General features: G+C 52.9%; 1 protein-coding gene across 1 annotated transcript in view; it reads left to right on the top strand.

Moving 5' to 3' along the window:
* Positions 1-13,070, top strand: part of LOC107321102 (integrin alpha-L-like) — a 51,887-nt gene that overhangs the window by 9,487 nt on the left and 29,330 nt on the right. The window contains exons 6-8 of the mRNA XM_085518627.1: positions 2,859-2,989; positions 5,429-5,574; positions 10,779-10,917. Coding sequence (XP_085374753.1) covers positions 2,859-2,989; positions 5,429-5,574; positions 10,779-10,917 — 416 coding nt within the window. The remainder of the gene's footprint in view (positions 1-2,858; positions 2,990-5,428; positions 5,575-10,778; positions 10,918-13,070) is intronic.

The following is a 13,070-nucleotide window of genomic DNA, read 5'->3' as shown; positions in this document are numbered from 1 at the left end:
TGGGTGTCTGTGGGGCTCTATGGAGCTCTATGGGGTGTCTATAGGTCCCTATGGGCTCTTTGGGGTGTCTATGGGGCGCTATGGGGTGTCTATAGGGCACTATGGGGTGTCTATGGGGCTCTATGGGGTGTCTGTGGGGCTCTATGGGGTGTCTATGGGGCTCTATGGGGCACTATGAGGTGTCTATAGGGCTCTATGGGGTGTCTGTGGGTCCCTATGGGGTGTCTATGGGGCGCTATGGGGTGTCTATGGGGCTCTATGGGGTGTCTATGGGTCCCTATGGGGTCTGCGCTGTGCTGGACCCACAACTGCAGCCCATAGAGCTGATGGAGCCCGGCCTGCAAGGTCAGATTCTATGGGGCTCTATGGGGTGTCTATGGGGCTCTATGGGGTGTCTGTGGGGCTCTATGGGGCGCTATGGGGCACTATGAGGTGTCTATAGGGCTCTATGGGGTGTCTGTGCGGCTCTATGGGGTGTTTATGGGGCTCTATGGGGTTTCTATGGGGCTATATGGGGCTCTATGGGGTGTCTATGGGGCGCTATGGGGTGTCTATGGGGCGCTATGGGGTGACTATGGGGCACTATGGGGTGTCTATAGGGCTCTATGGAGTGTCTATGGGGCTCTATGGGGTGTCTGTGGGGCGCTATGGGGTGTCTATGGGGAGCTATGGGGTGTCTGTGGGGCTCTATGGGGTGTCTATGGGGCTCTATGGGGTGTCTATAGGGCAGGCTGTGTCTCTATTTATGGGACAGGCTGTGTCTCTATGGGTCACTATGGGGCAGGCTGTGTCTCTATGGGTCTCTATCTGTCTCTATGGGTCTCTATGGGGCAGGTTGTGTCTCTATTGGTCTCTATGTGTCTCTGTGTTTCTATGGGTCTCTACGTGTCTATGGGTCTCTATGGGGCAGGCTGTGTATCTATGGGTCTCTATGGGTTTCTATGGGTCTCTATGTGTCTCTATGGGTCGCTATGGGGCAGGCTGTGTATCTATGGGTCTCTATGTGTCTCTATGTGTCTCTATGGGGCAGGCTGTGTCTCTGTGGGTCTCTATGTGTCTCTGTGGGTCTCTGTGGGGCAGGCTGTGTCTCTATGGGTCTCTATGTGTCTCTGTGGGTAGCTATGAGGCAGACTGTGTCTCTATGTGTCTCCATGGGTCTCTATGTATCTCTATGTGTCTCTATGGGTCTCTATGTGACTCTATGGGTCGCTATGGGGCAGGCTGTGTCTCTATGGGTCTCTATGTGTCCTTATGTGTCTCTATGGGGCAGGCTGTGTCTCTATGGTTCCCTACACGTCTCTATGTGTCTCTATGGGGCAGGCTGTGTCTCTATGGGTCTTTATGCGTCTATGTGTCTCTATGTGTCTCTATGTGTCTCTATGGGGCAGACTGTGTATCTATGGGGCAGGCTGTGTCTCTATGGGTCTCTATGTGTCTCTATGGGTCTCTGTGTGTCTCTATGGGTCTCTATGGGGCAGGCTGTGTCTCTATGGGTCTCTATGGGTCTCTATGGGGCAGGCTGTATCTCTATGTGTCTCTATGGGGCAGGCTGTGTCTCTATGGGTCTCTATGCGTCTCTACGTGTCTCTATGGGTCTCTATGTGTCTCTATGTGTCTCTATGGGTCTCTGCGTGTCTCTATGGGTCGCTATGGGGCAGGCTGTGTATCTATGTGTCTCTATGGGGCAGGCTGTGTCTCTATGGGTCTCTATGTGTCTCTATTTGTCCCTATGTGTCTCTATGGGTCTCTATGTGTATCAATGTGTCCCTATGGGGCAGGCTGTGTATCTATGGGTCTCTATGTGTCTTTATGTATCTCTGTGGGTCTCTATGGGGCAGGCTGTATATCTATGGGTCTCTATGGGGCCGGCTGTGTCTCTATGTGTCTCTATGGGTCTCAATGGGTCTCAATGGGTCTCTATGTATCTCTATGGGGCAGGCTGTGTCTCTATGTGTCTCTATGGGTCTCTATGTGTCCCTATGTGTCTCTATGGGGCATGCTGTGTCTCTATGGGTCTCTATGGGTCTCTATGTGTCTCTATGGGGCATGCTGTGTCTCTATGGGTCCCTATAGGTCTCTATGTATCTCTATGGTTCTCTATGGGGCAGGCAGTATATCTATGTGTCTCTATGGATCTCTATGTGTCTCTATGGGTCTCTATGTGGCAGGCTGTGTATCTATGTATCTCTATGGGTCTCTATGGGGCAGGCAGTATATCTATGGGTCTCTATGGATCTCTATGTGTCTCTATGGTTCTCTATGGGGCAGGCAGTATATCTATGTGACTCTATGGATCTCTATGTGTCTCTATGGGTCTCTATGGGGCAGGCTGTGTATCTATGTATCTCTATGGGTCTCTATGGGGCAGGCAGTATATCTATGGGTCTCTATGGGGCAGGCAGTATATCTATGTGTCTCTATGGATCTCTATGTGTCTCTATGGGTCTCTATGGGGCAGGCTGTGTATCTATGTATCTCTATGGGTCTCTATGGGGCAGGCAGTATATCTATGGGTCTCTATGGGGCAGGCTGTGTATCTATGTATCTCTATGGGTCTCTATGGGGCAGGCAGTATATCTATGTGTCTCTATGGGGCAGGCTGTGTATCTATGTATCTCTATGGGTCTCTATGGGGCAGGCAGTATATCTATGGGTCTCTATGGGGCAGGCAGTATATCTATGGGTCTCTATGGGACAGGCAGTATATCTATGGGTCTCTATGGTGCAGGCAGTATATCTATGGGTCTCTATGGGGCAGGCTGTGTATCTATGTGTCTCTATGGGTCTCTATGGGGCAGGCTGTGTATCTATGGGTCTCTATGGGGCAGGCAGTATATCTATGTGTCTCTATGGGGCAGGCTGTGTTCCCGGAGCCGTGGATCTCGTGTTCCTATTTGACGGTTCCGGCAGCCTCAGCTCGGAGCAGTTCGACGCCATCTTGGATTTCATGCGCGACGCCATGGAGCAGCTGCACAACTCCTCCTTCCAGGTCAGCGCTATGGGGCGCTATGGGGCACAATGGGGAGATATGGGGCTCTATGGGTTCCTATGGGATGCTATGGGGCACTATGGGGCACTATGGGTCCCTATGGGGTGTCTGTGGGGCACTATGGGTCTTTATGGATCCCTATGGGTTTCTATGGGTTTCTACTGGGGAGCTGTGGCATCTCTAGTGGTCCCTATGGGATGGTATGGGGCGCTATGGGGCACTGTGGGGCTCTATGGGTCTCTATTGGGCTCTATGGGGCACTATGGGACTCTATGGGGCTCTATGGGGCACTGTGGGGCAGAATGGGGTGGCTAAGGGGATCTATGGAGTGTCTATGGGATGGCTATGCGGCTTTATGGGATGGCTATGGGGCGCTATGGGTTCCTATGAGTCTTTATAAGTTCCTATGTTGAGCTATGGGGCACTATGGGGTCTCTATGGGGTGTCTATGGGGCGCTATGGGTCCCTATGGGTCCCTATGGGTTTCTACGGGTTGCTACTGGGGAACTGTGGCATCTCTAGTGGTCCCTATGGGATGGTATGGGGCGCTATGGGGCACAATGGGGAGATATGGGGCTCTATGGGTTCCTATGGGTTGCTATTGGAGAGCTGTGGCATCTCTAGTGGTCCCTAAGGGATGCTATGGGGCACTATGGGTCAATATGGGGTGTCTGTGGGGCTCTATGGGTCTCTATTGGGCTCTATGGGGAACTACGGGACACTATGGGGCGCTATGGGGCACAATGGGGAGATATGGGGCTCTATGGGTCCCTATGTGTTCTTATGGGGTCTCTATGGGTCCCATTGTCCCCTATGTCCCCCTATGGGGTCTCTATGTGTCCCTATGGGTCCGAGTGTCTCTCTATGTGTCCCTATGGGTCTCTATGTCTCTCTATGGGTCCAATGTCTTCCTATGGATCTCTATGGGTCCCTATGTCTCTCTATGGGTCCCAATGTCTTCCTATGGGTCTCTATGTGTCCCTATGGGTCCCAATGTTTTCTTATGGGGTCTCTATGGGTCTCACTGTCCCCCTATGGGGTCTCTATGGGTCCCAGTGTCCCCAGTGTCCCCCTATGTTTCTCTATGGGGTCTCTATGGGTCCCAATGTCTTCCTATGGGTCTCTATGTGTCCCTATGGGTCCCAATGTGTTCTTATGTGGTCTCTATGGGTCTCACTGTCCCCCTATGGGGTCTCTATGGGTCCCATTGTCCCCTATGTCCCCCTATGGGGTCTCTATGGGTCCCAATGTCCCCCTATGTCCCCCTATGGAGTCTCTATGGGTCCCAATGTCCCCTATATCCCCCTATGGATCTCTGTGGGGTCTCTATGGGGTCTCTATGGGTCCCATTGTCCCCTATGACCCCCTATGTGGTCTCTATGGGTCCCAATGTCCCCCTATGGGGTCTCTATGGGTCCCAATGTCCCCTATATCCCCTCAGTTCGCAGCAGTTCAGTTCTCAGACTCCCCGTTGCCGCTGTTCTCGTTCCGCGATTACTCGCAGCGGCCGCAGCCCCTATGGGGTGATATAGGGCACTATGGGGCACTATGGGGCTCTATGGGGTCCCTATGTGTCTCTATGGGTCTCAGTTTGTCCTTATGGGTCCCAATGACTGTCTATGGGTCTGTATGTCTCTCTGTGGGTCCCAATGTCTTCCTATGGATCTCTATGGGGTCCCTATGGGTCTCTATGGGTCCCTATGGGTCCCAGTGTCACTCTATGGGTCCCTATGTCTTCCTATGGATCTCTGTGGGGTCCCTATGGGTCTCTATGTGTCCCTATGGGTCCCAATGTCTTCCTATGGGTCTCTATAAGGTCCCTATGGGTCTCTATGGGTCCCGGTGTCTCTCTATGTGTCTCTATGGGTCCCAATGTCTCTCTATGGGTCTCCATGTCCCCCTATGGGTCCCAGTGTCCCTCTATGGGTCCCAACGTCCCCCTATGTACCTCTATTGGGTCCCTATGGGTCTCTCTGTGTCCCTATGGGTCCCAACGTCCCCTATGGATCTCTATGGGGTCCCCATGGGTCTCTATGGGTCCCTATGGGTCCCCATGTCTCTCTATGGGTCCCAATATCTTCCTACGGGTCTCTATGGGGTCCCTATGGGTCCCAATGTGTTCTTATGGGGTCTCTATGGGTCCCAATGTCCCCCTATGGGTCTCTATGGGGTCTCTATGGGTCCCAATGTCCCCAATGTCCCCGTCTGTCCCCGTGTGTGTCTCTATGGGTCCCAATGTGTTCTTATGGGGTCTCTATGGGTCCCAATGTCCCCCTATGGGTCTCTATGGGGTCTCTATGGGTCCCAATGTCCCCAATGTCCCCCTCTGTCCCCGTGTGTGTCTCTATGGGTCCCAATGTCCCCCTATGGGGTCTCTATGGGTCCCAATGTCCCCCTATGGGGTCTCTATGGGTCCCAATGTCCCCTATATCCCCTCAGTTCGCAGCAGTTCAGTTCTCAGACTCCCCGTTGCCGCTGTTCTCGTTCCGCGATTACTCGCAGCGGCCGCAGCCCCGGGAACTGCTGAGAAACGTGGAACAACTGGGGGGACTCACAGACACCTTCAAGGCCATCGACTACGTGGTGTAAGGGAGAAACCCCATAGACACCATAAACCCCATTGATACCCCATAGATCCCATAAACCCCATTGATACCCCATAGACCCCATAAACCCCATTGATACCCCCATAGATCCCATAAACCCCATTGATAACCCCATAGATCCCATAAACCCATTGATACCCCATAGATCCCATAAACCCCATTGATACCCCATAGATCCCATAAACCCATTGATAACCCCATAGATCCCATAAACCCCATTGATACCCCATAGATCCCATAAACCCCATTGATACCCCATAGATCCCATAAACCCCATTGATACCCCATAGACCCCATAAACCCCATTGATACCCCCATAGATCCCATAAACCCCATTGATAACCCCATAGATCCCATAAACCCATTGATACCCCATAGATCCCATAAACCCCATTGATACCCCATAGATCCCATAAACCTCATTGATACCCCATAGACCCCATAAACCCCATTGATAACCCCATAGATCCCATAAACCCATTGATAACCCCATAGATCCCATAAACCCCATTGATACCCCATAGATCCCATAAACCCCATTGATACCCCATAGATCCCATAAACCCCACTGATAACCCCATAGATCCCATAAACCCCATTGATAACCCCATAGACCCCATAAACCCCATTGATACCCCATAGATCCCATAAACCCCATTGATAACCCCATAGATCCCATAAACCCCATTGATAACCCCATAGATCCCATAAACCCCATTGATACCCCCATAGATCCAATAAACCCCATTGATACCCCATAGATCCCATAAACCCATTGATAACCCCATAGATCCCATAAACCCATTGATACCCCATAGATCCCATAAACCCCATTGATACCCCATAGATCCCATAAACCCATTGATACCCCATAGACCCCATAAACCCCATTGATACCCCATAGATCCCATAAACCCATTGATACCCCATAGATCCCATAAACCCATTGATAACCCCATAGATCCCATAAACCCCACAGACCCCATAGATCCCATAAACCCCATTGATACCCCATAGATCCCATAAACCCCATTGATAACCCCATAGATCCCATAAACACCATTGATACCCCATAGATCCCATAAACCCCATAGACCCCATAGATCCCATAAACCCATTGATACCCCATAGATCCCATAAACCCATTGATACCCCATAGATCCCATAAACCCATTGATAACCCCATAGATCCCATAAACCCATTGATAACCCCATAGATCCCATAAACCCCATTGATACCCCATAGATCCCATAAACCCCATTGATACCCCATAGATCCCATAAACCCCATTGATACCCCATAGATCCCATAAACCCCATAGACCCCATAGATCCCATAAACCCATTGATACCCCATAGATCCCATAAACCCCATTGATACCCCATAGATCCCATAAACCCCATAGACCCCATACATCCCATAAACCCCATTGATACCCCATAGATCCCATAAACCCCATTGATAACCCCATAGATCCCATAAACCCCATTGATAACCCCATAGATCCCATAAACCCATTGATACCCCATAGATCCCATAAACCCCATTGATAACCCCATAGACCCCATAAACCCATTGATACCCCATAGATCCCATAAACCCCATTGATAACCCCATAGATCCCATTAACCCCATTGATAACCCCATAGATCCCATAAACCCATTGATACCCCATAGATCCCATAAACCCATTGATACCCCATAGATCCCATAAACCCCATTGATAACCCATAGATCCCATAAACCCCATTGATACCCCATAGATCCCATAAACCCCATTGATACCCCATAGATCCCATAAACCCCATTGATACCCCATAGATCCCATAAACCCCATTGATACCCCATAGATCCCATAAACCCATTGATAACCCCATAGATCCCATAAACCCCATTGATACCCCATAGATCCCATTAACCCCATTGATACCCCATAGATCCCATAAACCCCATTGATACCCCATAGATCCCATAAACCCATTGATAACCCCATAGATCCCATAAACCCCATTGATACCCCATAGATCCCATTAACCCCATTGATACCCCATAGATCCCATAAACCCCATTGATACCCCATAGATCCCATAAACCCCATTGATAACCCCATAGATCCCATAAATCCCATTGATACCCCATAGATTCCATTAACCCCATTGATGACCCCCATTAACCCCATAGACCCCAATAGACCCCCATAGACCCCCATTAACCCCATAGAGCCCATAGACCCCCATTGACCCCATAGACCCCATAGACCCCCATAGACTCCCATAGACCCCATAGACCCCATAGACCCCATAGACTCCCATAGACCCCCATTGACCCCATAGACCTACATTAACCCCATAGACCCCCATTAACCCCATAGACCCCCATAGACCCCATAGACCCCCATTGACCCCATAGACCCCATAGACCCCCATTAACCCCATAGACCCCATAGACCCCCATAGACCCCCATAGAGCCCATAGACCCCATAGACCCCATAGACCCCCATAGACCCCATTAACCCCATAGACCCCATAGACCCCCATTAACCCCATAGACCCCATTAACCCCATAGACCCCCATTAACCCCATAGACCCCCATTAACCCCATAGACCCCATAGACCCCCATTAACCCCATAGACCCCCATAGACCCCCATTAACCCCATAGACCCTATAGACCTCATAGACCCCCATTAACCCCATAGACCCCATAGACCCCATAGACCCCATAGACCCCATTAACCCCATAGACCCCATAGACCCCATTACCCCCATAGACCCCATAGACCCCCATTAATCCCATAGACCCCCATTAACCCCATAGACCCCATAGACCCCCATAGACCCCATAGACCCCATGGACCCCCATTAACCCCATTAACCCCATAGACCCCATAGACCCCCATTAACCCCATAGACCCCCATTAATCCCATAGACCCCAAAGACCCCCATTAACCCCATAGACCCTCACTGACCCCATAGACCCCATAGACCCCCATAAAACCCATAGACCCCCATTAACCCCATAGACCCCATTGACCCCATAGACCCCATAGACCCCCATTAACCCCATAGACCTCATAGACCCCATAGACCCCCATTAACCCCATAGACCCCATAGACCCCATAGACCCCCATTAACCCCATAGACCCCATAGACCCCATTACCCCCATAGACCCCATAGACCCCCATTAATCCCATAGACCCCCATTAACCCCATAGACCCCATAGACCCCCATAGACCCCATAGACCCCATAGACCCCATAGACCCCCATTAACCCCATAGACCCCATAGATCCCATAGACCCCATTAACCCCATAGACCCCATAGACCCCCATTAACCCCATAGAGCCCATAGATCCCATAGACCCCATTAACCCCATAGACCCCATAGACCCCCATTAACCCCATAGACCCCCATTAACCCCATAGACCCCATAGACCCCCATAGAGCCCATAGACCCCATAGACCCCATTAACCCTATAGACCCCCATTAACCCCATAGACCCCATAGACCCCATAGACCCCCATTAACCCCATAGACCCCATAGACCCCCATTAACCCCATAGACCCCCATAGACCCCCATTAACCCCATAGACCCTATAGACCTCATAGACCCCCATTAACCCCATAGACCCCATAGACCCCATAGACCCCATAGACCCCATTAACCCCATAGACCCCATAGACCCCATTACCCCCATAGACCCCATAGACCCCCATTAATCCCATAGACCCCCATTAACCCCATAGACCCCATAGACCCCCATAGACCCCATAGACCCCATAGACCCCATAGACCCCCATTAACCCCATAGACCCCATAGATCCCATAGACCCCATTAACCCCATAGACCCCATAGACCCCCATTAACCCCATAGAGCCCATAGATCCCATAGACCCCATTAACCCCATAGACCCCATAGACCCCCATTAACCCCATAGACCCCCATTAACCCCATAGACCCCATAGACCCCCATAGAGCCCATAGACCCCATAGACCCCATTAACCCTATAGACCCCCATTAACCCCATAGACCCCATAGACCCCATAGACCCCCATAGACCCCATAGACCCCCATTAACCCCATAGACCCCCATTAACCCCATAGACCCCATAGACCCCATAGACCCCCATTAACCCCATAGACCCCATAGACCCCATTACCCCCATAGACCCCATAGACCCCATAGACCCCCATTAATCCCATAGACCCCCATTAACCCCATAGACCCCATAGACCCCCATTAACCCCATTAACCCCATAGACCCCATAGACCCCCATTAACCCCATAGACCCCCATTAACTCCATAGACCCCATAGACCCCCATTAACCCCATAGACCCCATAGACCCCCATTAACCCCATAGACCCCCATTAACTCCATAGACCCCATAGACCCCCATTAATCCCATAGACCCCATAGACCCCATAGACCCCATAGACCCTATAGACCTCATAGACCCCCATTAACCCCATAGACCCCATTAACCCCATAGACCCCATAGACCCCATTAACCCCATAGACCCCCATTAACCCCATAGACCCCATAGACCCCCATTAACCCCATAGACCCTCACTGACCCCATAGACCCCATAGACCCCCATAGACCCCCATTAACCCCATAGACCCCCATTAACCCCATAGACCCCATAGACCCCATAGACCCCCATTAACCCCATAGACCCTCACTGACCCCATAGACCCCATAGACCCCCATAGACCCCCATTAACCCCATTAACCCCATAGATCCCATAGACCCCCATTTACCCCATAGACCCCATAGACCCCCATAGACCCCCATTAACCCCATAGACCCCCATTAACCCCATAGACCCCATAGACCCCCATTAACCCCATAGACCCCCATTAACCCCATAGACCCCATAGACCCCCATTAACCCCATAGACCCCATAGACCCCCATTAACCCCATAGACCCTATAGACCCCCATAGACCCCATAGACCCCCATAGACCCCCATTACCCCCATAGACCCCATAGACCCCATAGACCCCCATTAACCCCATAGACCCCATTAACCCCATTACCCCCATAGACCCCATAGACCCCCATTAACCCCATAGACCCCATAGACCCCATAGACCCCATAGACCTACATTAACCCCATAGACCCCCATTACCCCCATTACCCCTCTCCCCCCCCCCCCGCAGTGATCACATGTTCAGCCCCGGTTCCGGTTCCCGCCCCTGGGCTCGTCACGTGATCCTCATCGTCACCGACGGCGACGCCACCGACAGCGGCACCGTCAGCAGCGCCGAGAGGAGGGGCATCCTGCGTTACGTCATCGGGGTGCGACAGCTAGGGGGGCGCCATCTTGGGGGGGGCGCCGTATCGGGACGGCAGCCATATTGGGACGGTAGCCATATTGGGGCGGTACCGTATTGGGACGGCCGCCATATTGGGATGGCCGCCATATTGGGATGGCCGCCATATTGGGATGGCCGCCATATTGGGATGGCCGCCATATTGGGGGGGGCGCCGTGTCGGGGGGGCCGCCGTATTGGGACAGCCGCCGTATTGCGGGGCGGCCATATTGGGTCGGCTCCATATTGGAACAGCGGCCATATAGGGTCAGCCGCCATATTGGGACGGACGCCATATTGGGATGGCCGCCATATTGGGGGGCCGCCATATTGGATGGCCGCCATATTGGGACGACAGCCATATTTGGATGGTTGCCATATTGGGACGGCCACCATATTGGGACGGCCGCCATATTGGGGGGGACGCCATATTGGGACGGCAGCCATGTTGGGGGGGCCGCCATATTTGGGGGGGGACGCCATATTGGGATGGCCGCCATATTCGGGGGGGGCGCCGTATTGAGATGGCAGCCATATTGGGGGGGCTGCCATATTGGGGGGGCCGCCATATTGGGTTGCCGCCATATTGGGACGGCCGCCATATTGAAACTGCTTCATATTGGACAGCCGCCATATTGGAGTGCCGCCATTTTGGAATGGCCGCCATATTGGGACGGCAGCCATATTAGGATGGCAGCCATATTGGGAGGGCGGCCATATTGGGATGGCTCCATATTGGGACAGCCGCCATATTGGGATGGCCGCCATATTGTTACAGCCGCCATATTGGGACCCCTTGGAACCCAATGACCCCTTAGACCCCAAAGACCCCAAGTAACCCCTATGACCCCTGTGACCCTGTCACCCCTGACCTTTAGGTGGGCCGTAACTTCCGTTCGGCTGGGTGCGGCCATATTGGGACAGCAGCCATATTGGGACGGCGGCCATATTGGGACGGCAGCCATATTGGGGGGGCCGCCATATTGGGGGGGCCGCCATATTGGGGTGGCCGCCATATTGGGGGGGCCGCCATATTGGGGGGGCCGCCATACTGGGGGGGCCGCCATATTGGGACTGCTTCATATTGGACAGCCGCCATATTGGAGTGCCGCCATATTGGAACGGCCGCCATATTGGGGGGCAACCATATTGAGACGGCCGCCATATTGGGATGGCCACCATATTGGGACAGCTCCATATTGGGGGGGCTGCCATATTGGGACCCCTTAGACCCCAAAGACCCCAAGTAACCCCTATGACCCCTGTGACCCTGTCACCCCTGACCTTTAGGTGGGCCGTAACTTCCGTTCGGCTGGGTGCGGCCATATTGGGACAGCCGCCATATTGGAGTGCCGCCATATTGGGACGGCCGCCATATTGGGACAGCAGCCATATTGGGACGTCTCCATATTGGGGGGGCCGCCATATTGGGACTGCTTCATATTGCACAGCCGCCATATTGGAGTGCCTCCATATTGGAACGGCTGCCATATTGGGGGGGCCGCCATATTGGGAAGGCAGCCATATTGGGACGGCAGCCATATTGGGGGGGGCGCCATATTGGGACAGCTCCATATTGGGGGGGCCGCCATATTGGGACCCCTTAGACCCCAAAGACCCCAAGTAACCCCTATGACCCCTGTGACCCTGTCACCCCTGACCTTTAGGTGGGCCGTAACTTCCATTCGGCTGGGTGCGGCCATATTGGGACAGCAGCCATATTGGGCCGGCCGCCATATTGGGACGGCCGCCATATTGGGGGGGCCGCCATATTGGGGGGGCCGCCATATTGGGACTGCTTCATATTGGACAGCCACCATATTGGAGTGCCGCCATATTGGAACGGCCGCCATATTGGGACGGCAGCCATATTGGGAAGGCCGCCATATTGGGACGGCAGCCATATTGGGGTGGCCACCATATTGGGACAGCTCCATATTGTGGGGGCCGCCATATTGGGACCCCTTAGACCCCAAAGACCCCAAGTAACCCCTATGACCCCTGTGACCCTGTCACCCCTGTCCTCTAGGTGGGCCGTAACTTCCGTTCGGCTGGGTGTGGCCATATTGGGACAGCAGCCATATTGGGGGGGTGCCATATTTTTGTGGCCGCCATATTGGGGGGGCCGCCATATTGGGG

Source organism: Coturnix japonica, chromosome 17 (genome assembly GCF_054131305.1).
Source record: "Coturnix japonica strain WE chromosome 17, WE-NBRP24, whole genome shotgun sequence".
Classification (NCBI taxonomy): Eukaryota; Metazoa; Chordata; class Aves; order Galliformes; family Phasianidae; genus Coturnix; species Coturnix japonica.
The sequence above is the reverse complement of the archived record's forward strand: the minus strand, read 5'-3'. Positions and strand labels throughout refer to the sequence as shown.